We start from the raw sequence: 27991 nt of genomic DNA on the forward strand, positions 1-27991 counted from the left end.
CTTTACCAAACTTTTTTTTTTAAAATATCTGTAACCCCACCATGGTTGGCACTTAAAAATTTTTCTTTTTGGTCTTTATTTTTATTTTTTTAAAGATTTATTTATTTATTTGAAAGGCAGAGTTATAGAGAGGCAGAGGGAGAAAGAGAGAGGTCTTGCATATGCTGGTTCACTCCCTAGATAGCCACAGTGGTCGGAGCTGTGCTGATCCTGAGACATGAGCCAGGAGCTTCTTCCAGGTCTTCCATGTTGGTACAAGGGGCTCAAGGACTTGGACCATCTTCCACTGCCTTCCCAGGCCATATCAGAGAGCTGGATGGCAAGTAGAGCAGTTGGGACTTGAACTGGAGCCCATATGAGATGCTGGCACTGCAGGCTGTAGCTACACTCACAATGCCACAGCACCGGCCCCATCTCTGATTGTATTAACTTAGGTCTTTGTCTTTTTTTTTTGTTCGGCCAATGGTGTATCATTTTTTTTTCCCCCCAAAAAATCCAGCTCTTCATTTCACTGATCTTTTGTATTTTGTTTCAATTTTGTTTATTCTCTAATTTTAATTATTCTTACTAATTTTGGGTTTGGTTTGTTGTTTTTCTAGGTCTTTGAGATGCATTGATAGCTCATTTATTTGATGCCTTTACGATTTTTTGATGTAGGTACCAATTGCTATAAACTTCCCTCCTAACACTACTTTTTCTGTATCCCTTAAGTTTTGTTATGTTGTATTGTTGTTCTTTCATTTCCAGAAATATTGACTTTCTTTTGATTTCTTCCATGACCCAATGTTCATTCAGGAGCATGTTATTCCGTCTCCATGTGTTTGTCTATAGTCTAGAGATTCTTGAGTTCTTTATTTCTAGCTTCATTCCATTGTGGTCAGAAAAGATGCATGGTATGATTTCAGTTTTTTTGAATTTGCTGGTACTTGCTTTGTGGCTTAGCATGTGGTCTATCCTAGACAAAGTTCCATGCGCTGATGAAAAGAATGTGTGTTTTCTAACTATGGGGTGAAAAGTTCTATAGATATCAGTTATGTCCATTTAATGCAGAATGTTGATTAGATCTGATGTTTCTCTGTTGATTTTCTGTCTAGTTGACCTGTCCATTGATGAAAGTGGAGTGTTGAAGTCTCCCATTACTATTGTATTGGAGTCTATGTCTCCCTTCAGTACCATTAACATTTGTTTTATATAGCCAGGTATGCTGACATTGGGTGCATATACATTTATTAAGGACACATCTTCCTTTTGAACTGATTCCTTAATCATTACATAGTGCCCTTCTGTCTCTCTCTCTCTTTCTCTAAGATTTATTTTATTTTATTTGAAAGATAGAGTTACAGAGAGAGATAGAGAAAGAGAGAGGCACACTGGTTCACCTCCCAAATGGCTGCAATGGCTGAAACTGAGCCGATCTGAAGCCAGGAGCTTCTTCCAGGTCTCCCACATGGGTCCAGGGGCCCAAGCACTTGGGCCATCCTCTGCTGCTTTCCCAGGCATGTTAGCAGGGAGCTGTTTTGGAAGTGGAGCAGCTAGGACTCAAACAGATGCCCATACATTGCCAGCATTACAGGCTGGGATTTTAACTTGCTGCACCACTGTATTTTTTATTTGACCTGTTGAATTCTTCATTTCTATTATTTCGGTTTGATTTTTGTTCAAAATCTCGTTCTCTTGCGAGAATTTTTCTTCCATGTCATATATGAATTTAAAAAATTTTATTTATTTGAAAGAGTTACACAGAGAGAGGAGAGGTAGGGAGAGAGGTCTACCATCCAATGGTTCACTCCCCAATTGGCCGCAACAGCCAGAACTGCGCCGATCTGGAGCCAGGAGCTTCTTCTGGGTCTCCCACATGGGTGCAGGGGCCCAAGCACTTGGGCCATTTTCTACTGCTTTCCCAGGCCATAGCAGAGAGCTGAATCAGAAGAGGAGGAGCCAGGACTTGAACCGGTGCCCATATGGGATGCCGGTGCTTCAGGCCAGGGTGTTAACCCTCTGAGCCACAGTGCCAGCCCCATGAATTTCTTTAACTTGTGAATTTACTTCTCATTGCTTCTAATTCTCTGATTAATCCTTTGAATTCCTTTGCTGTCATTTCATCAACCTCTTTTTCTTCACATTCTAATATTGAAGTGTTGTTGTGTTCCTTTGGGGGAGTCATGTTGTCTTCCTTATTCTTGTTTTTTGAATTTCTGCATTTATTTTTAGGCATTTGTAGGAATCCTTGTTTTCTCCTCTAATGTCTTTTGTCTTTGAACTATCCCTCTGTGGCTTAGTAGAATGTTTGCTCTTTCAGTGAATACCCAGAAGGCTGTGCTTGGTGTGGTCAGGTGAGCTCTGATCAGTGTGCTCACATGTAGCAAGTATCCAGGGTGACACCCATGCTGGGCATGGTAGATCTCCTCTATTGCCAGAAGGTAGGAAGGTATGGTCACCTCGGTTGGCATAATCACACCCTGTCTTCCTCTCTTCCAAGGTGATCAATGCCCTCGGTAGCCCACAGCAGGTGCATTACTCACCCATGTCACTAAATGAACCACCCAAAGGATCTGTGCAGTCCTTGTGTGAGCATGGATCCCACTACAATGACTCACCCCAGGCAATCAGGGAGCTCTGAGTCTCTGGTGCTCCATGCAGTGATTGTCAAGAGACCCAGCTACACTGTGCGCCCTCTCATGCGGTCATAGAGTTCCCACAGTCTCAGCACACAAGGCTCCCACAGTCATGGGGTATAGAAGTTCTGTTCCTCCCTGCTAGCCTGTCCTGTTCCTAGAGAGACAGATGTCCCCAGAAGCAGCTGCCTGTGGGTGCTATGCCTTGGCAGTTTGAGTCCCAGAGCCTGTGATATGTTGAGAGACTGGAGGCACCTCACAGTAGGATACCAGCCCCATGTCAGTCCTCCCAGCCAGACTCAATGTTTTGGGGAACGTGGATTTTTCTGTCTGGTAAAATCCCTGGATCACACATGTGCACAAGAGTGGCTGCAGCTGCTGCTTGTGTTAAAATGGTGTCTTGTCATTTGCTGGGGGCATGCACAGGATCCGCTGCAGCCACTACTGATGGCAAAATGCGGCCCTCTCCCAGCCGATTGCAAGGTGCCGTTGTCGGGGATGGGGAGAGAGAACTGCACCCTTGTTTTTGCTGGGTTAGGTGGTGCCCTGTCCCCCTTAGGGCTCCAGGCTGGTCTCAGTGGCAGCGTATTGTGCCAGGCTCTCCCTCCAGCTGTATCACCAGTGGCAAAGGCTGCTGCATTCTGCTCTCACCGTACTCTCCAAAGCTGGTGCTCCCTCCAGCTCTTGGCTGTGGGGTCATGTGTTGTCTCGGTGCTTGTTGTTGGATGTCTGCACCTTCCACACTGATCCATGGTAGCCCTCTTCCTTCTGTAGAATTTCCACCGCAGATTTCTCTGTCTCTCCCCTGCGAATGCCGTTACTCTACTTTTTTTTTTTTTTTAAACTATTTTCCCCTAGCCTAAAGCAATACGTACTTTTCCTCTTTAGCCATCTTGGGATCCCCCTACTTCAAAATTGTTTGTATCAAAATAAGCTTATTTTTAAATTTTGTTTCCCACCAACTTTTTGAAATATGCTCATATTGGTTTATAATTACTTTTTTCTTTAACACTGGTGGAAATAAAAGATAAGGTCACATGGGTGCAAAAAATTTTGAAATCCGTGCATGAAGTTTCATAATATTCATTTCCCATGAACTGTTTAAACATCCCTTTGTATTTTTTATAATGACTTTTTTTGACACTTAGAAATCTTTTTAGTTCAGTTCATATCACAGAAATGATAGTTATCGTCTACTGAGTGCTACATTCTAAGAATACTTCTTAGTACTTATGTGATTATTTTTGCCATCTTCATACTGATCTTGTGAGGCATGTGGATATGATGGTTATCTCTACTGGAGAACCAAGAAGTGAGTATACAGACATGCTTTAAATGCATCCCAAGGTCCCAGGGTTCTTAGGATTAAACCAGGGCTTGAACCATGCAAGAAAAAATAAAGATTGCTCCCACTGCCTCTTCTACCTGTCAGCTCCCCTACTTCCTAGCTTTATCTGAGGAGCGTCTTCTGTGGAATGGTTCACCTGCCTGTCCTCACTCCCCAAGGGCATGTAATTGCATTCTCCCCTGACCCTCCAACTTGTAGGAATTTCTCCAGTCATTTATCCCATCCTGGCATGAGGTCTGGTTCCCGGAACACAGCTGCTACACTGCCAAGAGCTATCTACACCACCCATCACTGTGCGTCCTCAGAGTCCCTTAGGGCTTAATGCCTGCACAAAGCAGAAGCCAAGCAAATTGTCTTGTTTGCTAATTTAAATTGTAGTCTCTTTGGTCAGAAAATCGGGAACATCCTTCGATTGTGACTCCTTTTCCCCCAGACTGTTAGATGGAGAGCAGAGGTATTTACTCACATAATGGTCTCAGAAGAAAAATGTTACTAAGGCTCATTGAAATGTTCTGACTGACTCATGGGCTGTACCTATCTGTGCACCTGTGAAGTAATGATTATAACAGAATATTGAATTTGACAATGGAGAGACTGAGTTTTGCAGAGTACAGCTGCTTCTGGGTGGAACACATCAGTTCTCCAATGTAGTATGGTAGCTCACTTTCAGAGAGAAAGAGAGCGAGGGAGTTTCTCATCTGGTTCACTTCCCAAATGGCTGCAACAACCAGAGCTGGGCCAGGCTGAAGCCAAGAGCCCCGAAACTCAATCATTTTTTCAAATAGGAACTTTTTATTTAAAAGATTTATTTATTTGAAAGGCAGAGTTGTAGAGAGGCAGAGGCAGAGAGAGAGAGAGGTCTTCCATCTGCTGAACTCCTTAAATGGCTGCAATGGCTGGAGCTGGGCCGATCTAAAGCCAGGAGGTTCTTCCAAGTCTCTCATGTAGGTGCAGGGGCCCAAGGACTTGGGCCATCTTCTGCTGCCTTCCCAGGCCATAGCAGAGAGCTGGATTGGAAGTGGAGCAGCCAGGATTCAAACAAGTACCTATATGGGATGGTGGCACTGAAGACGGTGGTTTTACCCACTGTGCCCCAGTGCTGGCCCTTGGAGCTCAATTTTGATCTCCCACATGAGTAGCAGGCACCCTAGTGGTTGAGTTGTGACCTCTGCCCCTCAGGGTATGCCTTAGCAGAAAGCAGCATTGGAAGTGGGGCCAAACCTGGACCCAGACACTCATCGATGTGGGCACCCCAAGTGTTTTCATAACCACAGAACCAAATGCCTGCCCCATGAACATTTTATTCTATTTAATTTTTATGACAAAGTACTTGATGTCTGGAAAGTTTATATGAATACTGTATTTATTGTTTTTAAAGCCTAACAATTCAGTGAATACCCATGTACCTTTACCCAGCTTTTGAGCCTGCACATTGCCAACACCATTGCTTCTCCCTAGTCCCACTGCCTGCCTCCCCCAAGAGTAACCACCATTCTGAATTATCATTTTCTTTACTTTTAAAAAGTGAGGTTTCACCAAATACTTTACTATCTTGATATATTGTTTAGTTCTGCTTGTTTTTGAATGAATGTTTTCTTAACATTTAGTTATTTTTGTACAAATGTCCCAGAAAACATTGCCAGTAAATGCAAGTTGTATAGGTTTTTTTCTGATTTCTTCCATTGAGGTAGTTTATGTATGAGGTGAAGCAGACTTTGGGAGTGGAAAAGCTTTTCCTGGCTAAGTAGCCTTGGTATCTGTATGCAGATATAATTGGTGGAGCCTGGAGGTTAGTGAGAAAATGAGACTGTCATTCGCATGCTCTGATTACACATGGTTTGTTGATGTATGGTAAGTGTGTACGTATGAGTTATAAATAGCTCAAGCACATGCATGGCACGGTCATCTCATGGTGCCTGGTTTGTGAGTAGCACCGGCATCGTGACCATGATGGTGATATCAGTATCAGGTGATGACTAAGCATGTGGACTCTGGAGGCGGGATTCTCCAGTCTGAGTCAGTGCCCCACCACTGAGCAGCTGTTTGACTTTGAGCCTGGGACTCCTGCTTAGTGAATGGGAGTGATAACAGCATCTGTCAAAAACAGGGTCCCAGGGAGTCACATTCCACTTTGTGCTGATCATAGTGCAGGTAAAAGAACGCAGGCCTTGGTGTTAGGTTGAGTCGGTTTCATTCCTGGATGTGTTCCTGCTTGGCCCTGTGACCTCAGGACACTCACCTTTTGAAGCTTCAGTTTCTTCCTCTATAAAATGCTATTTACTGTGTATGCTTATCATGAAAATACAAGTGTAGGAGTGCGTACTTACAGATAAATGGTTAATAAGTGATACTGTTATTGGTTGTAGAGTTTGAGTTTGCCTAATCATTTAGCAATTGCCAGGAGTCCACAGTTCATGAGAGGTAGCCCTGAGCTGAACTTTGCTTTAAATAGGACTCAGAAACAGTAGGATCAGAGGGGGTCAGGCCAATCTGGAAACTAATTAAGTTGGTCGATTAGCCTTTGGAATAATTATTACAAATGTAATCTATGCCTCTGCAGCTTTTTTTTTTTTTTAGGGTGGGAATGGATGGTATTAGTAAGAAAAAAATTCTTTAATTAGGTTTTTTTTTTTTGAGCACTGGGAGGAACACGGCAATATTGAGCAGAAAGTACAGAGAATTCTCAAATACCTTCTGCCTCTACGGCAGAGAGCCTCCCGTTCTCCACGTTCCCACCAGAGCGGTCCATTCGTTACAGTTTGATAACTGACATCGACACATCGTTGTCATCCAAAGTGCAGTCCTTGCGCTGGAGCACACCTTGTGGCTGTTCGCTCTGTGGCTTTGGGCGAATGGTTGTGGCCATGCATCTGCCACCGGTGTATCGTGCAGAATTGCTTCACTGCCCTAGAGATCCCCAGTGCTCTGCCTATTCGTCCTTCCCTCGGGACCCCTGCTTACTCTTGAACCTTTTATTATCTGCACAGTTTTGTCTTTTCCACATCAAAAGACAGAATCAAATCAAATTTAGGTAAAGATCTGATTAACCTTTATTCATGATTGATGAATTGGAGCAGCCTCCATTCCACAAAGAAGAATGAGGTCTCCCCCTGGGCAAGGGCAGAAGCGGACTTTGTCAGGTGGGAACCAGGAAACAACACCAGGAAAAAAAAACCCGACTGGTGAATTTCAGCTTCCTTCAGGTTGCTTTTCTTGGGAGGGTTAGAGCAGAGAGGACTTCCTTATTACGCTAACTTAGGCGAACTAAAATTCCCTGTCCTCAGGAAAAACTGGTCTGCTTGGAGATCTACCTGCTTTAACGTTTCAGCCTGGTTATGTGACTTCTAACATGAGTGACTCCAATTTGGTTTGGTCAGGGCTATTGCCACCTAGTATAGGAGCTCATTCCAGAACAGTAGCCTTCCTTATATTTTGTTTAACATCCAGAGTGTCATATTTTTGGAGTCAGATGTAAAGAGCTTTTTCAGACTGGATTCTTTCAAGTAGGATAGTACTTCTTACCTCTAAATTATGTTTATAAAGAAAAAAATATTTATCTGGGAAAGCTGCCTTCTAGAATTCAACATGCAGCCCCCTTGTAAGGAGCTGGAAGACAGGGGACTTGTGCCCCACAGGCAGAGGATCCGTGACCCCAGCAGATTGTCAGGGCTTAACACACTGACGCTTTGTGGCCGAGTTTCCCTCATGCCCTTCTTGTGCTATTTTTCACTGTACTGGACTAAGTCCACACTGTAGAGTTATAAATAGGGCTAGGTGGAGGCACATGGTCAGAGTAATCATTAGGTGACTCTTAACCCTGGGCCCTTAACTATTTGTTCCTTGTTTATTCATTGGAAAGGCTGAGTCCTATGTGCAGGAAGAGCAGAGATGGAAAAAAGAAGGCTGGGCCAAGTACATGCCATTTCACAGAACAAAAGCTTGCCATCAACCACGCTGAAAAAATTAGCTTAGTGATCATGTGCTGTTAATAAATTTCATCAATTATCCCCCCCCCCCCCCCACCAGTGGCTTCCTGAAATATTTCCTTCAATTAGAAGCAGTTTCTGACAGATGCCTGCTTGGTCTTGAGCCATCCCCCGTGACGTCTGAGTGCCTCTTACAGATTTGTGCCCTGGGCAGCCACCCAACTGGCTTTCGCCAGCTTAACGTGTTCATCTCACTCCTATCTGTGTGCGACCCAGACAAAATGGGCTTTTCTTGCTTCATCTGGAGCTGCAGTCTCTGAGAAATAGACGGTGGCCCTGCCCTCACGGACAGGGGAAGCCCCCGCGTGTTGGAGCAGCTTCTTCCTATGTGACTGTGCTGTTGCTTACGGATGGATGAACTGGAAAACGGCCCTTACTACCTTCTTCATTTGCCTGCTGTTTTGGGAAGTAGAGGGTGGAAGATGCGTAGGAGGAGAAAGCTAGGGATTATGAAGCGGAGGGCTTGGAGCTGGGTACTGCAGCAGAAACAGCATCTGTGAATACCTTGGAGGCCAGTCACCCAGGGCAGAGGTTGCCCAGCCTTTTCTATAATGGACTTGATCCTGAGTGTTTTAGGTTTCCTAGGCCAGATGGTCTGTCTCGTGTCGACTCAACTCTGCCACTGAGAACAGCTAAATATAATGGATAAAGAAATGAGCATAGCTGTGCTTCCCTCAAGCTTTATTTATGGGCCCATGTCCATTCCTAGCTTGCTGGCAACACAAACACAGGCAGCGAGCCGCATTTGGCCTGTGGGTTGCAATTTGCTGACTTGAGCTGCAGTAACACAAGAAATCTGAAGTTTCTAGGTTTGACAATACCTGCGCTGCCTGTGTCCTCTGTAGATACCCTTTTTGTGCTCACTTAATGAGAAATTACTTCAGAAATGCTAAATGATTTCCAAGACTGAGTTTTGCTGGCCTGTGAGTGGTAGAGAAGTGTGCCCCCTGGAGGCCATCTGGGATAGTGGCAGCAATAAACCAGAGAAAACTGGCAATTAGAGGCCAGCTATAGACCAGGAGTGTGTTCCCTCATGTAAGGGTTGGTGTTTGATTTTAACACAGGGAACAATATTAACCTCTAGGCCTGTTTTACTGTAATTAAGCTATATTATTTCTGATAACTCTTTCACTTTTTTTTAAAAGATGTATTTATTTATTTGAAAGTCAGAGTTACACAGGAGAGAAGGAAAGACAGACAGAGAGGTCTTCTATCTCCTGGTTCACTCCCCAACTGGCTGCAACGGCCGGAGCTGTGCTGATCCGAAGCCAGGAGCCAGGAGCTTCTTCCAGGTCTCCCACGTGGGTGCAGGGGCCCAAGGACTTGGGCCATCTCGTACTGCTTTCCCAGGCCACTGCAGAGAGCTGGATCAGAAGTGGAGCAGCTGGAGCTGGCGCCGCAGCAGCTCAACAGGCTAATCCTCCGCCTGCGGCGCTGGCACACTGGGAGTGCAGTGGAATATGGCCCAAGTGCTTGGGCCCTGCACCCCATGAAAGACCAGGAGAAGCACCTGGCTCCTGGCTTTGGATCAGCACGATGCGCCGGCCGCAGCGTGCCGGCCAGCAGCCATTGGAGGGTGAACCAATGGCAAAAAGGAAGACCTTTCTCTCTCTCTCTCTCACTGTCCACTCTGCCTGTCAAAAAAAAAAGAGTGGAGCAGCTGGGACTTGAACCGGTGCCCGTATGGGATGCCTGCACTGCAGACAGGGTGTTAACCCACTGCGCCATAGCACCAGACTCAGAACTCTCTCATTTCAGCTGTTTATTTGGAATTTCTCCCCCACATTTTTCAGTGTGAATTGTCTTAACTCTTGGTACTCCTGGGCCAAGAATTCATTAAATTTTTAGGTGATAACTAACTGTTGTTAATTCTTTATTTTTAAACTTAAAAATTATTTAGTTTTCATTTTATTTGGGGGAGGAGAGAGAGGGAGGGAGAGAGCATGTGAGAGTGAGCGCACAAATGTGCTCTCTCTCTTCAGTCTACCTATGTACTCTCCAAATGCTGAATGGTGAGCAGAGAGCTGGGATTGGAACTCGGCGCTCTGATATTGGGTGCAGGTGTCCCAGCTAGCACCTGCTACGCCAAATGCCTGCCCTTCATGTTTGTTTTATTGATTGACTTTTTCATGTTTAACTGCTTAGCATATATATTTTTTATCTTGTACCGACAGGATCCTTACTACAGATTTAATGACCTGGAGTACCGATGGATCTCCTTGGATAACTGGACCTATAGCAAGGAATTTAAAATCCCCTTTGACAGCAGGTATGTGTGTGTGTGAGATATATCTATCTATCTATCTATCTATCTATCTATCTATCTATCTATCTATCTATGTTTTTCTTCTTTCTCTTGACCACCAGAGATTTAAAACAGTAAAATTGTGTACTGTATAAGTGAATATATGATTTATGTTTTTATGTGAAGATGCTGTCACTGATCATCAGTTACAGACTTGTGTCTTAATGGAGTCATTTTTCCAGTGGTCATGATGGGACAACCTAGATCCCATCAGTTCTCTTGTATAGATTGCTGATTTCAGGGAGCAAGCAGGAGGCAGAGTGGTTTATATTTATAGTATTGTAATGTAGGATCAGAGATACATCATTTGTTCTGTGTGACACTAACTGGGTATTGCGATTATGACTTTGACCTTATACTATGTCATGAGGCTGTGAGAGAAAGCACTGATAATATGTTCTGTAATGTTCTTGTATCCCTGCAAGCAAATATTTTCATATGAGACAGTGTGGACCCAAGTATATCTACCACTACTATTGCTAAATTTAAAACAATCCTTCTCTTCTTTTTATGTGAATTTTTAAGTGTAATTTATTGGTCTATTCAAAGACAAATAAAGCCAGAATGTAGTGTTCAGTATTATGGGATTACTGTGTTCCAGGCCCTATTTCCTGATAATACTTAAAATATCTGCTGTTATGGTTCTAGTTCACTTAAGAATAGAATGCATGTTGCTTTTGCTCAGCAAATCACATCTGAACAGCTCTGCCTGTCTGTGAAAATACTGTTGAAAGCTGCCTAGCCCTGGAGCACAGCCTGCACACCCTCCCCACTGCTGACTTGGCCAGCTTGCTTGCGCTTAGCTTCTCAGCTCAAATTATACATCAGAAGCAAATGTTTTCCCTTGAAGCGACTGATGCTGTTAGTGCTGCCTTGTTTTTTTTTTTTTTTTTGACAGGCAGAGTGGACAGTGAGAGAGAGAGAGAGAGAGAAAGAGAGAAAGGTCTTCCTTTGCCGTTGGTTTACCCTCCAGTGGCCGCCGCGGCCGGTGAGCTGCGGTCGGCGCACGGCGCTGATCCGAAGCCAGGAACCAGGTGCTTCTCCTGGTCTCCCATGCGGGTGCAGGGCCCAAGCACCTGGGCCACCCTCCACTGCATTCCCAGGCCACAGCAGAGAGCTGGCCTGGAAGAGGGGAAACCGGGACAGAATCCGGTGCCCCAACCGGGACTAGAACCCGGTGTGCCGGCGCCGCAAGGCGGAGGATTAGCCTGTTGAGCCACGGCACCGACCGCTGCCTTGCTTTTGCTTTGGCACTTTCTTTGGGAGTCTACCCTCCACCTAGGCATTTCAACCCATTACATTTTTTTAAATCGATATATAACTCATGAAGCATACAGTTTACTCATTTAAAATACACTATTCAATGGTTTGTAGTACATTCATGCAGTTGTGCAATCATCACCACAAATTTGGAAGATTTTCATCATCTTCCAAAGAAAACCATATCCTTTAGAATCATTCCCATCTCCCACATCCTTATCCCAGTCCTTGGCAACCACTAATTTACTTTTTGTCTCTAGAATTTTTCTGTTCTGAAAACTCTTAACATTGAATCATATCATATTGCCTTTTGTGATTAGCTTGTTTCACTTAGCATAATGTTTTCAACGTTGATCTATGAAGCATCAATGTTTCATTAATTTCTGTTGATGAATAATATTTTAATATGTGAATATATAATATCTATTTGTGTTCCCTTTAGGGAGGGAAGGAGAGAGAGAAAAAGAGAGAGAATGAATGAATAAATGAATGAGAATACGCACTCCCATCCACTGGTTCACTCCAAAGGATTGCAATGACCATGGCTGGCACTTGGCAGGGGCTGGAACCAGGAGCCAGGAACTCTATCCAGGTCTCCCTCATTGTGTGCAGGATCCCAATTATGTGAGGCATTGTCACTGCCTCCCAGAGTCTGTGTTAGCTGGACACTGCCGTTAGGAACTGGAGCCAGGAATTGAACCCTGGCACTCTGATGTGGGTCACAGGCATCTTGACCACTAGGCTAAACTTGTAGTTGTCCAAAAAGTGCAAATGATGCTACTTAGAATAGATCAATTTTTTCCCCCTATTTCCAGTGTTTTAGGACTTGAATGCTAGCTAGGTTCTGTAGACTTCTTAAATTCAGAGACTGTTTCTGGTCCCTTTGGGGCTTCATAATATCCCCCGAGCACAGATTCGCTCATGGGTATCAGTCATTTGGTTAATGTGTTCTCTCGGTGTCTAGTAGTTTGTGAAAATGTTTTGCACCTATTATTTAACTTGTTTCTCACAAGAACTTTGTAGCATAAGCAGAGAAAAAAAGTCAGTGCATTTGGAAATTAGAAGTTCTCTTGATTTTTATGTTGATATAGTCCCTCAATATTGATATATTGTATAAACATGTATTAGAAATCTCATTGGGAATTACCTCCTTTTAAAAAAGTTATTTATTTGAAAGAGTTACAGAGAAAAGGAGAGATAGAGAGAGAGACCTTCCATTTGCTGGTTTATTCCCCAGATGGCTGCAATGGTCAGCACTAGGCTAGACTGAAGCTAGGAGCCAGACGCTTCATCTATGTCTTCGACGTGGGTGCAGTGTTCCAAGCCCTTGGGCCATCTTCTGCTGCTTTCTCAGGCCATTAGCAGAGAGCTGGATTGAAAGTGGAGCAAGAGGGACCCGAGCCAGCACCCACATGGGTTGTTTGTGTCGCAGATGGTGGTTTTACCCTCTGTACTACAACACTGGCTCTGGAAATTTCCTCTTAAGGGTGTTTGCTTTCATGTGAAAGGTTTAAAATTTTTTTAGCTTTCAACTAATAAAGATTTACTAAGCTAGTGTCTTATACATATGATTTTTAAAATCTTTTCTTTTTTAGCAAAAGGCAAAAGGTGAACTTGATTTTTGATGGAGTTGATACAGTCACCAAAATTATTTTCAATAATGTCACCATTGGGAAAACAGACAACATGTTCAATGAATATGTAAGTACTTAAGGACATGATGTATAAAAATTCATTCCTAGGTATTTGTGTTTATTGTTTTTGGAGTAGAGAAAGATAAATGCTTACCATGGGATACAATATAAGCTCTTTGAAGCACTGGGTAAGTTACTTTATTTCTCAGCTGCTACATTTGTAGACTGAGAGGAATACCACCAAGCCCACCGGGTTGCTGAGGGGCTGCAGCAAGCTCATTGTGTAAAATGGTGGGCAAGTGCTCGACACATCCGTGTTCAATAAATGATGCTGCCTTCTCTGTTTGGTTCTGTTTCCTGGGAAATGGCAATTGACAAACGATTGAAATAGAACATGCCCTTTGCTTTCTGGAATAATTACATTCAGGGAGTGCATCTTGGTGTCCCTTCTCTTTCAAGGGTAGACTTGTCAAAACAAAAATAACTCATGATTTAGAAATACATGCTGTTCATACCAGAGAGTCAGGGCGTCGTGAAGCGTTTAGAAAATCCTGGGCAGTTCAAGGCCACATGCAAACAGCCAGACATTCCTGGGCTAAAGATATTTTCTGCTCTTTCTGTTTCCCTAGGATCATCATTCTGTCAGTAAAAATAGAAGGAGAAACCTAGAAATCTGCATTTGGATGAGAGAATATGCTTAGTTATAACTAAAAATGGACAATTAGATTATACTATGTTGGATAGCTTCTTTGTCTTAAGGAGGTGAAACCTAAATATGAAATATCATAGTGCATTTTCATAGATTCTGCTCTATCTAACATTTTATACACTGGACTACTTGCACATTGTGGGGCTGATGGTTCTTTGTGTTTAATTCAGAAGTTTGATATTACCCGTGTGGTCAGAGACGTGAATACCCTTGAACTGCGTTTCCAGTCTGCAGTATTGTATGCGGCACAGCGGAGCCAAGCTCACTCTGGCTACCAGGTGCCCCCTATGTGCCCTCCATCAGTGCAGAATGGTGAATGCCATGTCAACTTTATTCGAAAGGTAACACGCTCTCAAACAGATGGGGCTTCTGCTTTGAGGATGGGTGTGCTGGCATTCAAAATGCTTACTTGAAGGTTCTAGTGCTGTTTCAGAAGTTGGGAGTCTCCTTCCTGACCCCAAATGAAGTTTGAAAATGTAAAATAACTGATTACCTGAGTTTTTGTAAAGTATCTTTATCTCTCTCTTTCTTTCCTTCTCCCCTTCCTCCCTTCCCCCCTTCCTTCCTTCCCCCCTTCCTTCCTTCTTCCCTTCCTTAAAGATTTATGATTTATTTATTTTATTTGAAAGTTGGGACACAGAGAGCAGAGGGTGGAGAGAGAGAGAGAGAGAGAGAGAATGAATGAATGAATGAATGAATGAATGAATATCAGTCTTCCAACCACTGGTTTACTCCCAAAATGGCCACAATGGCCAGGGCTAGGGCTGGGCCAGGCTGAAGCCAGGGGTCAGGAACTTTATCTGGGTCTCCCACTTGGGTGCAGGGGCCTGGGCACTTGGGTCATCTTCCACTGCTTTCCCAGGTGTATTAGGGAGCTGGATCAGTTATGGAGCAGCAGCCAGGACTTGAACTGGTGCCCATATGGGATGCTGGCGCTGCAAGAAGCAGCTTTACCAGCTATACCACAACATCGGTCCTGAGTATCTTTATTTTTCAGAGTATTCTTCCTGAAGTGTGCTTTAGAACTTAGGCAACATCAGAAAAAGAAGAAACATTTGTGACTGGTAATGGGAGTATATAAATTTTTAAAAAGATTTATTTTTATTTATTTGAAAGATGAAGTGACAGAGATGGAGGGAGGGACACAGAGATTGAGAGAGGTATTCCTTCCACTGGCTCACTCATCTAATGGCTGCGATGGCCATAGTTAGGTCAGGCAGAAGCCAGGAGCCGTGAACTTCAGGAGCCCAAGCACCTGAGCTCTCTTCCCCTGCTTTCCTGGCTGCATTAGCTGGACTGGAAGCAGCAGGGACTGGAACCGACCCTCCGATACAGCATGCTGCCCTGGCAGGCGGCTGTTGAACCTGCTGTGCCACAGTGCCGGAATTGTGGGGATAGTAAGGCTAAAAATGTTCTAAGGAAAGAACAGGCCAGTTTGTTTTTGTTTTTTAAATCAAACTTTTCACCAGATTATGAGCTTCCTCTTTACTAGTTCTTATTAGGAAGCTTCCTGCAAATATGAATACAGTTGCTGACATCTCTCATAGTTTATTGCTAGGTCCTTATAAAATCAAACAAAGATAAAACCCACAAACATGATTATTGTTCTTTGAGTCTGATCTCAGTCTAGAGGACGTAAATTTAATCTAATACATAATTGAATTATCAGTGTATGTGACATTTAGATTTTAAAAATGTTTTTATTAAATATTTTAGTTTTTGTAAAATATCTTACGTAGTAAAATTACTATATTTTTACTGTAGTAAAAATACTCTAAGATTTACTATTCTAGCCATTTTTAATTGTGCAGTTTAGTGGTGTTAAGTATATTTACATTGCTGTGCAGCTGTTCTCTAGAACTTTTCTATCTTGCAAAGCTGGAACTCTCTACCCATTAAACAATAGCTCCCCATGTCCCCCTACTCCAGTCTGTGGCAACCACCACTCTGTTTTTTTTTCCTGTGAGTTTGACTCTGCTAGATATTTCATGTAACTAAAATCAGGCAGTATTTCTTTTTGCAACAGCATGATGTCATCAAGGTTCACTCATATTGAAGCAGTGCAGAATTTCTGTCCTTTGAAAGGCCGAATGATATTCTATTGTGTATATATACCACATTTTGTTTATCCAATCATTTTTTCCTGAACATTAGGGTTGCTTCTACCTTTTGTGTATTGTAAATAATACTGCTATGAACATAGGTGTACAAATATTTCCACAAGATCCTACTTTCAGCTATTTTGGGTAAATACCTGGCAGTAGGGTGGCTATATCCTTTGGTAATTCTATCTTTATTTTTTTAATAAAAAGTTTATTTATTTATTTATTTGAAAGACAGAATGTCAGAGAGAGAAAGAGAGAGAGATCATCCATCCACTGGTTTATCCCCCAAGTGGCTGCAACAGCCAGAGCTGGGCCACACTAAAGTCAGGAGCCAGGAACTCCATGTGGACCTCCCAAATGGAGGCAGGGGCCAAGCTCTTCAACCATCATCTACAGGCTGCTCAGGTGCATTAGTAGGAAGTTGGATTAGAAGTGGAGCAGCCAGGACTGTGACTGGCACTCCAAAATGAGGTGCTGACTTTGCAAGCGGCAGCTTAACCTGCTTTGCTACAACACTGGCACCTATTTTTTTTTTTTTTTAAAGATTTATTTATTTTTTTCTTGAGAGTCAGAGTTACACAGAGAGAGAGAGAGAGAGAGAGAGAGAGAGAGGGGTCTTCCATCCGATGGTTCACTCCCCAGTTGGCTGCAACGGCTGGAACTGCGCTGATCCGAAGTCAGGAGCTTCTTCTGGAAATCCCACGCGGGCGCGTGGGCCCAAGGACTTGGGCTGTCCCCTACTGCTATCCCAGGCCATAGCAGAGAGCCGGATTGGAAGTGGAGTAGCCGGGACTAGAACCGATGCGCATATGGGATGCTGGTGCTTCAGGCACCAGTGGGTGTTAACCCACTGCGCCACAGCGCCTGGCCCTGGCACCTATTAGATTTTTTTTTTTAAAAAGATTTATTTATTTATTTGAAAGAGTTACACAGAGAATTACAGGCAGAGAGAGCGAGGCCTTCCATCTGCTAGTTCACTCCCCAACTGGCCGCAACAGCCAGAGCTGTGCCGATCTGAAGCCAGGAGCCTCTTCCGGTTGCCCACGTAGATGCAGGGGCCCAAGGACTTGAGCCATCTTCTACTGCTTTCCCAGGTCATAGCAGAGAGCTGGATTGGAAGAAGAGCAGCTGGACCTCGAACCGGCACCCATGTGGGATTCCTGCACTGCAGGCAGAGATGCTTAGCCCATTGTGCCACTGCACCAGCCCCCAAGACTTACTCTTGTACCCCTCTTTCTCCCTCCTCCAATCCACTGCTAAGTCCTTTCAATGGTGTGAATTTTACCTTTTTTTTTTAGCTCTTGAATTAATTTAATCTCCATTTCTATTATTGTATCTTTTTTTAAAATATGTATTTATTTGAAAGTCAGAGTTACACTGAGAGAGAAGGAGAGGCAGAGAGAGAGGTCTTCCATCTGCTGGTTCACTCCCCAGTTGCACTGATCGGAAGCCAGGAGCCAGGAACTAGGAGCTTCTTTCAGGTCTCCCATGCTGGTGCAGGACCCCAAGGACTTGGGGCCATCCTCCACTGCTTTCCCAGGACATAGCAGAGAACTAGATTGGAAGTGGAGCAGCCAGGACTTGAACCAGTGCCCATATGGGATGCCACCACTGCAGGCAGCGGCTGAGCTCACTACACCACAGAGCCGGCCCCTCTATTACTGTATCTTGAATCCAGTCACTGCTCACATGCAATCTTACTCTGGTCTCTTAACTGGCATCCCTACACTTCTCTTGCCTTCCTTTAAATAATCGCCCAAGAGCATGGTCTTTTTTATTTTTATTTTTTAAAAATTTATTTTATTTATTTGAAAGGTAGAATTAGGGAGGGAGGGAGAGACACACAGAGGAGAGAAAAAGAGAGAATGAGAGATGGCTTAGACAGGTCTAAAAATCAAAGGGATCACACAAACAAGACAAGTGTCTGCTAATACTAACTGATAGAATCAAAAAAGGAGAGAAGGATCCAACATGGGAAGCGGGATACACAGCAGACTCATAGAATGGCAGATGTCCTAAACAACACTCCGGCCTCAGAATCAGCCCTTAAGGCATTCGGATCTGGCTGAAGAGCCCATGAGAGTATTGTAGGCATGGAAAGCCAAGATACCATGGAAAAGAAAAAAAGAAGAAGACCTAAATGAAAGATCTCTGTGAGTGAGATCCCAGTGGAAAGAACGGGGCCATCAAAGAAGGAGGTACCTTTCTCTGAAGGGAGGAGAGAACTTCCACTTTGACTGTGACCCTATTGGAACAAGATCAAAGTTGGCGAACTCTAAAGGCTTCCATAGCCCTGGCAACTCATGACTAGAGCCTAGGGAGATTACTGACGCCATGAACAGGAGTGTCAAATTGTTAAGTCAGCAACAGGAGTCACTGTGTACTTACATCCCATGTGGGATCTGTCCCTAATGTGTTATCTAATGTGCAGTGATGCTATAACTAGTACTGAAACAGTATTTTTACACTTTGTGTTTCTGCGTGGGTACAAACTGATGAGATCTTTACTAATTACATACTGAATCGATCTTCTGTATATAAAGATAATTGGAAATGAAAAAAAAAAAAACCTGGTGTTAAATTGGAAATGGCATAGAAAATTAATTAATTTAAAAAAAATATATTATGTAGGATCTCTGTCTTTAATGTGCTGTACACCCTTATTTAATGCTATAACTAGTACTCCAACAGTATTTTTTTTCTTTTCTTTTCACTTTGTGTTGCTATATGGGGGCAAACTGTTGAAATCGTTACCTAATATATACTAAACTGATCTTTTGTATACAAAGAGAATTGAAAATGAATCATGATGTGATAGGAAGGGGAGAGGGAGCGGGAGGGGGGAGGGTTGTGGGTGGGAGGAAAGTTTTGGGAGGGGGAAGCCATTGTAACCCATAAGCTATACTTTGGAAATTTATATTCATTAAATAAAAGTTTAATAAAAAAAAAAGAGAGAGAGAATGAGAGAGAGAGGAGAGACAGAGAGATATCAGTCTTCCATCTGACAGTTCACTTCCTAAATCGGCACAACGGCTGGAACTGTGCTGGTCCGAAGCCAGGGGCCAGGAGCTTCTTCCAGGTCTCCCACAAGAATGAAGGGCCCAAGGACTTGGGGCATCTTCTACTGCTTCCCCAGGCACGTAGGCAGGGAGCTGGATTGGAAATGGAGCAGTTGGGATACAAACTGCCAGCCATGCTGGAAGCTGCTGTCAGCTTTACCCACTACCCCACAACACCGGCCCAGACAAAAATGTTTACAACACGCTGCTTAAAACTCCTCAACAGCTTTTCATTGCATTGAGGCTAAATCCTGTAGCTTGCTGCTCTGTGTGGCCCATTCCCACCTCACTAATTTTCCTCCAGCCTTTGCCCATCGTTCTCCATTTCCTGGAAGGTTGGGTCCTATTGTCTCCTGCCTCCACATCTTCTCACATGGGGGTCCTTCTGAAAGCAAGGGACTTCCCTCTCCTTTAATCGCAGCCTGTTACTAGCCCCTCAGGGCCCCAAATAAAAGGCTTTCCTTTTTTCAGGGAAACTCGCTGACACCCTGCCCCCTGACCTCTGGTTGTATGTTCTCTGTTTTCTTCGCAGAACTCGTCATTCTTCGCCTGCTAGGCCATAGCACCAGCCCTTCTCCACTTTTGTTTCTTTCTTTTCTTTTCTTTTTTTTTTTTTTTTTTGACAGGCAGAGTGGATAGTGAGAGAGAGAGACAGAGACAAAGGTCTTCCTTTTTGCCGTTGGTTCACCCTCCAATGGCTGCTGCGGCCGGTGCATCTCGCTGATCCGAAGCAAGGAGCCAGGTGCTTCTCCTGGTCTCCCATGCAGGTGCAGGGCCCAAGGACTTGGGCCATCCTCCACTGCCTTCCCGGGGCATAGCAGAGAGCTGGCCTGGAAGAGGGGCAACCGGGATAGAATCCAGCGCCCCGACCGGGACTAGAACCCGGTGTGCCGGCGCCACAAGGCGGAGGATTAGCCTGTTAAGCCATGGCGCCGGCCAACTTTTGTTTCTTAAACTATCTTCCCCTAGAATACAGCAATAAGCTCCCTCCCTATTCCGCTGTTATCAGCCATATTTTTTTGACTTGGTGAAAACTCTCAAGTGTTTGAGTGTGGTTGAGTGAATAAAAGTGATTTGAGGTCCTAGGTGGGGAAAATGGTCTTTCTTGTAACATGTTGAATATTTTACACTCCTACTTCTCCCAATCCCCAGTAAGAGAATTCCTTGTTTGTAGCTATAAACTTCCTAATTCTGAATATGAAGATCTGATAGTTAAGTGGTAAATTTCAGTGGCTGCGGATGCTATAATGTAGTTTTAGTTCTTTGTTTTTCCTTTTTTTTTTTTTTTTTTTTTTTTGACAGTGTGGACAGTGAGAGAGAGAGAGAGAAAGGTCTTCCTTTCTGCCGTTGGTTCACACTCCAAGGGCCGCTGGCGCGCTGTGGCCGGCACTCTGCGACCATCTGAAGGCAAGAGCCAGGTGCTTCTCCTGGTCTCCCATGGGGTGCAGGGTCCAAGGGCTTGGGCCATCCTCCACTGCACTCCCGGGCCATAGCAGAGAGTTGGCCTGGAAGAGGGGCAACCGGGACAGAATCCGGTGCCCCGACCGGGACTAGAACCTGGTGTGCCGGCGCCGCAAGGCAGAGGATTAGCCTATTGAGCCACGGTGCCGGCAGTTCTTTGTTTTTCTTTATAGTGGGGTCAATTTTATCTTTATCTTAGATAAATACAGAGCTGAGGAACTCATATCTGAAGGATCACCACTTGGCCAAACCCTCATTTTGCAAATGCCTTCTTTTAGAAGGATTTTAGTGCTTCTTCCTTTTTAAAATATTGAACCCCATAGCCTTGTACATTTTAATGATCTATATTTTGAAACTATTTTTTTTTCTTAAGAAGTAGAAAGCAAAAATTCTGCTTAGAAGGATTTATTTTAAGAGAGCCAGTTCCTGCTTTTCTATTTTAGTAGCTGTGCTGCCAAAGTGAGCACCATTTCCTACTTTTCAATCTGAACCTTCACACTGTGAAAATTGAGGGTCATGAACAAGATACAAGTGGTCAGGAGCAATGACACAGGAGGCGGATGTTGGCCACCTGTGTCCGTGTCTAAAGTTTGAGCTGATGGTTTTGGGCTCTGTATTCAGAAACAAAGGCTATTGACTTCATTTTCATGGAGGCAAGTCCAGCTAGACCTTTAAAATATCTGATCATAAAATCTTTGCCCCTCAATATGGCTCCTCATTATGTATAGTTATTACATTTAAATACAATATTTTTTTCTACTTACTGCATTTAATTACAGTGGTTAGTTCTAGAGCCATTTTGAAGATGTTTAATGAATATTATTTCATTTCAATGTAATATATGTTTGAAGAGTAAAGGTACAGTTCTTCATAGTTAGATGTGGTTGGTGTAGTTGAATAAATAAAAGTGCTTTGAAGTCCTTGATGGGGAAAAATGGTCTGTCTCATAAGATGTTGACTGTTTTGCTTCCTTCCTCCCTATCCCCAGTAAAAGAATTGCTTATTTGTAGTTAAGAGCTTTTCTTACAAGATTTCAGTCAAATTTGACTGTGTTGCGTAGGCTGATAGGCTGTCTGTTGTGTTAGTTACCTATTGCTCTACAAAGACTATGCTCAAACCTATTAACCTAAAACAACATTTGTTGCTGTCACTTTTGCCATGCAGGGACCTGGCTGTGGCTTAGCTTGGTGCCGTTGGCTCAAGGTCTCTCATGAGGTTGCTGTGGAACCGTCAGCCAGCACTGCAGTCAACTCCAGCCTTGGCTGGGCTGAAATGCGCCTCTAAGCTCACTTGTGGTTATCGGCCAGCCTCAGATCAGCTTCCAACCTCACTCTCATGAGCTCTCCACAGTGCTGCCCCAGGACACAGCAGCTGGCTTCCTCCTTGTCCAAGAGAAATTATGAGAAAGTGCCCCAAACAAAGGGCTTAGTCTTTAAGCCTGATTCCAGAAGTGATGTCACTTCTGTTCTACTCCATTGGTTAGAAGTGATTCACTAGGTCCGCCTCTGCCCAAGGGGAAGGGATCTCTCAAGGGCATGAATACTGGGTGGTGGTGGTGGTGGTGGTGGTGGTGGTTATTCTGGATGGTCTGAGGCCATTTGTGTTGGGGGGGGGGTACATATATCCATACACACAAACATGGAGTTATGGGCTGAATTGTTAGCCCCCTCCCCCAGATTCATTTGTTGACATCCTAACCTCTGGTACCTTAGAACATCATCTCATTTGGAGATAAAGTCTTTAAGGAGGTGCTTAAGTGAAAATGAGGTGGTTAGGAAAGCCCCAACTCAAAGCCGGCGCCGTGGCTCAACAGGCTAATCCTCCGCCTAGTGGCGCTGGCACACCGGGTTCTAGTCCCGGTCGGGGCGCCGGATTCTATCCTGGTTGCCCCTCTTCCAAGCCAGCTCTCTGCTGTGGCCCGGGAAGGCAGTGGAGGATGGCCCAAGTGCTTGGGCCCTGCACCCGCATGGGAGACCAGGAGAAACACCTGGCTGATGCGCCGGCCGCTGCAGCCATTTGGGGGGTGAACCAATGGCAAAGGAAGACCTTTCTCTCTGTCTCTCTCTCTCACTGTCCACTCTGCCTGTCAAAAATTAAAAAAAAAAAAAAAAAAAAAAAGCCCCAACTCAGTGTGACTGATGTCTTTGTGTGAAGAGGACATTTGGATGATAGAGACACCAGGGATGCTTGGGCACAGAGACCACCAAGGTCACAGGGGAAGATGGCCACCTGCAAGGCAAGGAGAGTGGCTCAGAAGAAACCAGAGCAGCTGACCCCTTGATGCTGGACTTCTGGTCTCTGCACTATGAGAGTACCAGTTTCTATTGTTTAAGCCACCTGCTCTGTGGCATTTTGTTAAGGCAGCTTTAGCAAACTGGTGCACATATATGCATCTGTACTATTTTGAAAAAATGTTTTGTCGGGTTTACATTGCATGGTCATCAGATTGTATCTTCTCTTTTCCCCCCTGCACCTCCAGGAGCAGTGTTCCTTCAGCTGGGACTGGGGGCCTTCCTTCCCTACCCAGGGCATCTGGAGAGACGTTAGAGTGGAAGCCTATGACACCTGTCATCTGCACTACTTGACGTTTTCCACACTCTATGGTAAGCTGCACGTGTGACTTCTTGTTTTCTTTTTGAGACTCTTCCTGTTATAAACGTCAGGTTTATAGTTTGAATATGTACATGTACTTTCAGAGACTTAGGGAATTTTTTCTTTTTTCTTTCTTTTTCTTTTTTTTTTTTTTTTTTTTTTTTACCATTGTGGTACATTGAATTTATAAAAGTAAGAAGCAAATAACCAACTGTGATTTGTCATGAAAATTGATAATATAAGGCAGGCAGGTAGGTAGATATCTTTTAGCATTTTTAAAAAAATTTTTTATTTGAGAGGCAGAATTAAGAACAGAGAAAGGGGGCCAGCACCGGGGCACTGTAGGTTAATCCGCCTGCAGCGCCGGCATCCCATATGGGCGCTAGTTCTAGTCCTGGATGTTCCTCTTCCAATCCAGCTCTCTGCTATGGCCTAGGAAATCAGTAGAAGATGGCCCAAGTCCTTGGGCCCCTGCACCAATGTGGGAGACTAGACAGAAGTGGTTGGCTCCTGGCTTCAGATCGGTGCAGCTCTGGCTGTTGCAGTCATTTGTGGGGTGAACCAATGGAAGGTGAACCAATGGACCTTTCTCTGTCTCTCCTTCTCACTGTCTGTAACTCTAACTCGCAAATAAATAAATAAAATGTTTAAAAAAAACAAAGAGAGGGAGAGACAGAGAGAGTGAGGTCTTCCATCTACTGGTCACTCCCCAAGTGGCCACAGCTGCTCCAATCCAAAGCCAGGAGTCAGGAGCTGCTTCTGGGTCTCCACGTGGGTGCAGGGGCCCAAGGATTTGGGCCATCTTCTGCTGCTTTCCCAGGCCACAGCAGAGAGCTGGATCAGAAGAGGAGCAGCCCAGACACCAACCAGTGCCCATATGGGATGCCAGTGCCGAAGACGGAGTCCTAGCTGACTGTGCCACAGTGCTGACCCTAGGGTATTTTATAAAAGAAGAAAAAGTCAAAGAGCATTTTCAAGGTCTGTTTAACTACGTATTGTTTCTTGTAAGAATTTGGCCTCCAGGGGCTGGCGCTGTGGCGCGACGGGTTAAAGCCCTGGCCTGAAGTGCCGGCATACCATATGGGTGCCGGTTCTAGTCCTGGCTCCTCCTCTTCTGATCCAGCTCTCTGCTATGGCCTGGGAAAGCAGGGGAAGATGGCCCAAGTCCTTGGGCCCCTGCACCCGCATGGGAGACCTGGAAGAAGCTCCTGGCTTTGGATTGGCGCAGCTCCAGCCGTTGTGGCCAACTGGAGAGTGGACCAGCAGATGGAAGACCTCACTCTCTGTCTCTACCTCTCTTTGTAACTCTGTCTTTCAAATCAATAAAATCTTAAAAAAAAAAAAAAAAAATTGGCCTCCAGGCTCTGCTGCTTCATGCTGCATCTGTAGTCACTTTCCATGTGGAACTCTTGCCTTGTGGAAAGGGGCAACTGTTTTTCTGATATTGCACATTTTTACCATAACTATGAGCACTCCTCTGACGCCTCCACACAGGCCTTGCTAAGGTGGGCATTTGGCCCCGTGCCTGGGTTTGAGTCCTAGCTTCGTTCTGATTCCAGCACTCTGAGAGGCAGCAGATGATGACTCAAGTTCATGGGTCCCTGGGTCCCTGCCATCCACATGGGAGACCCAGAAGCAGTCCTAGGCTCTTGCTTTTGGCCTGGCCTAGCTCTGGCTGTTGCGGCTTTCAGGGAGTGAATCAGTCGATGAGAGGTCTATGTGTGTCCGTCTCTCTACCTTTTGGATACATAAACTAAGGATATAAGCTAATGGGCAAACAGAACAAGTTTTGCCGGGTGAAGTGTACTGCCTTTCCAGTTGGAATTACTCACTGTCAAGGAGCATTGAAGTAAAACCCCAGAAATCCGACAAATGTCAACAATGGAGCAGTTCAACTCTCGTTTGATCCTTGTTGAGTTCTTTGCTTAGCACTCACTGTGTTTACTTAAGAAACAAACAAGAAAACAGTGTGTATAGTTATCCTGTAATATGCTGCACATCGGGCAGAAAATCAAAGATAAATGAGGATTCAGAGTTGAACTAGGGCAATCAAGGATGGAGGGAGTGACAGGTGGGATATTCAGTGACAGCGCTCGGTCCAGTGATGTGGAAATCTACCTAGACGTAATCAGAAAGAGCCTGTGTGTCAGCTCCAGAACTCTGTTATCTTCAAGGGGCAGGTGACCCGCAATTGCTATTCAGCTGAGCCAAATCTGTATTTTCCTTGTCATTTCCATCCTCCTGCCCTCCCTTCCTCCCTCTTTTCCTTCCTCCCTCTCTTCTCTCTTTTTGTTGAATGGCAGCTAGTTGAAAGGCAGAAAGAGAGTCGATCTTCCATCAGCTGCGTCACTCCCCAGTGGCCATGCTAGCCAGACTGAAGTCAGGAGCCAAGAACTCCATCTGAGTCCTCTATGTGGGCTGCAGGGTCTCAAGAACTTGAACCCTCTTCCACTGCCTTCCCAGGCACCTTAGGGAGCTGGATGGGAAGCAGAGGAGCCAGGATTTGAACGGGCATTCTGATAGGAGATCTGAGTGTGCTTAGGTGGAGGCTTAACCTACTGTGCCCCAGCACTGGCCCCCACATTTGTATTTTCTTTAAAGGCAGAAGACAAATCTAATGAGATGGTTGTTTACTTTTTGATTGCTGCTGGTATTTTAAATGTTTCAGAGGCAGGAAAAGGTCTTGTTTGAGTTGCACATGTAAATGTGGCTGAGTTTATGGTCTCTAGTTTTGTGCCTTGAAACACCTTCTTAATGAGGTGTAACCCAAACTGAGGATTTTTCTTAATAAAATTGAATGATCCATTATCCCTCATCTCATGTCTCCACCCATACATTTTCTCAGATGTGTGTAATTAAATCCAGCATAAGGAGAGGTTTGATTTAGCAAAAGTTATTTACTTGATAGGTTTGAAGGTCAATCAGTATTTAGATGGTTTGCAAAAAGTACTGTAAGTTCCAGCTATTTTTATTACCTGCAAAATATTTGAATAACAGTGCTGTAGTTTAATTTAAAATTTTGATATGAAGCTAAATGTTTTTTCCTAAATGTGACTCATTAAATAGAATTTAATTTATTGGTCACTAGTGCTTGTGTGATTGTGAACCAAATCAATTTATATGATGCTTAAAATTCGGTTTAGATTTAGTGTAGTCAATTTTTCTTATGTACTATAGTTTTATGAGTGCAATAACGTTTGTACTTAACATTGAAAAAATATTTTTTCTGTTCAGAAGTTGTGTCTTGTGCATGTTAAACAGTAATTTTTACATATCTGATTAATTCTATGGCTATCCATTTGATGATTTGATATAACAGAAAATTGAAGCATAAACTTGTGAAAGCATTAGGAGAGGACTTGCCTTTGTGAATTTTATTCAGAATTTCTTTTTCCTACTTTTATCTGGAAATAAGCAGTTACTACTGAAACCAATGATAAATAAAAGTAATAAGCTAATGTGGTCTGGAAACTTTCACGTATTTGTTATATACTATAAGGTAGACACAATTACTGAAAATTAGCTCATTCAGTCATTAGAATGATGATAATAATAATGATTATTTATTTTTAGGCAGAGAGTGAGGGAGCAAGTGAGCTGTTGTCTGTTGGTTCACTCCCTCAATCTAGCGATAGCCTTGGTTAGACCAAGCAGAAGCAGGGAGCTGTGAACTCGATCTGGGTCTTCCACATGGGTGGCAGGAACCCAACCTTTTGAGCCATCAGTTTTTGTCTCCCAGGGTCTGCATTAGCAGTAAGATGGAATTGGGAATATAACTGAAAATGGAATCCAGGCACTCCTATGTGGGATGTGGGTGTCCTGGTGGGTATCTTAACTACTAGGCCAAATGCCTGTCCCAGATTACCTGATTTTATGAGCTTTTCATGTGGTTATATAAAGTTAAAATGTGTAATAAGTGTGATCTGTTGAAACATTACATTATAGAAAGATTTGTTTATTTGAAATGCAAAGAGAAGAAGAAGAGGGAGGGAGAGGGAAAGGGAAAGAGATCATTTGTGTGCTGTTCATTTCCCAAATGGCCACAACAGCCAGAGCTGGGCCAGGTTGAAGCCATTTGCCAGAAAATCCATCTGGGTCTCCCACGTGGGTGGCAGGGACAAACTACTTGGGCCATTATCTGCTACTCTCCCAGGCGCCTTAGCAGGAAGGCGGATCTAAAGAGGAGTAGTCAGGATATGAATGGACGCTCTCACATGGGATGCACTTTTCCCAGTGGTGGCTTAACCAACAGCATTTTAAATGCTACATAGTTCAATGTTTTGTTAGCTCAGTTAGAAAAAATAATGTCATGGCATTTTTCTACACGGGAATGGCCTTGCTTTCACACCTCTTTCTGAGCTAGGGTGGGCTGTGGATTTTTGTCTAGAGCTTCAGACACTGCCACCATGTCGGATGCTTCTTCCCATACCCTGCCCAGATGTACCTGCTGTCTCAGCCTGCAGCATCCTCCTTCATTTCAGATGATCTGGCCTTGAATTGGAGGAGTGTGGTCTGGCTCTCAGCTATATCTGCCTGCTCAGTGGAGGCCTGTGTTGAAGGACATCGCTACCCTTTGCTTACAGTGTCATATAGAGAATGTAATATTAAAATACAGCAAAGATTGGGAATCATGCTTAGTGCCTTATTATGAGCATGTGTTCATTTTTTGCTTACATTCTTGTGAGTCACATTTTCATTCATCTTTGAATTACATTACCCCTAAAATTACAATATTCAAATATTCACTTTTTTTTTTTTTTTTGACAGGCAGAGTTAGACAGGGAAAGGTCTTCCTTCCATTGTTTCACCCCCCAAATGGCCACTACAGCCGGCGCTGCGCCAATCCGAAGCCAGGAGCCAAGTGCTTCCTCCTGGTCGCCCATGCAGGTGCAGTGCCCAAGCACTTGGGCCATCCTC

General features: G+C 44.1%; 1 protein-coding gene across 1 annotated transcript in view; it reads left to right on the plus strand.

Annotated features, from left to right (window-relative positions):
• The window catches only part of MANBA (mannosidase beta), a 146151-nt gene that overhangs the window by 15894 nt on the left and 102266 nt on the right, over positions 1-27991 (plus strand). Inside the window, exons 2-5 of the mRNA XM_062199815.1 lie at positions 10124-10218; positions 13110-13215; positions 14028-14198; positions 22962-23085. Of these exons, the coding sequence (XP_062055799.1) occupies positions 10124-10218; positions 13110-13215; positions 14028-14198; positions 22962-23085 (496 nt within the window). The remainder of the gene's footprint in view (positions 1-10123; positions 10219-13109; positions 13216-14027; positions 14199-22961; positions 23086-27991) is intronic.

This window comes from Lepus europaeus, chromosome 8, assembly GCF_033115175.1.
Source record: "Lepus europaeus isolate LE1 chromosome 8, mLepTim1.pri, whole genome shotgun sequence".
Classification (NCBI taxonomy): Eukaryota; Metazoa; Chordata; class Mammalia; order Lagomorpha; family Leporidae; genus Lepus; species Lepus europaeus.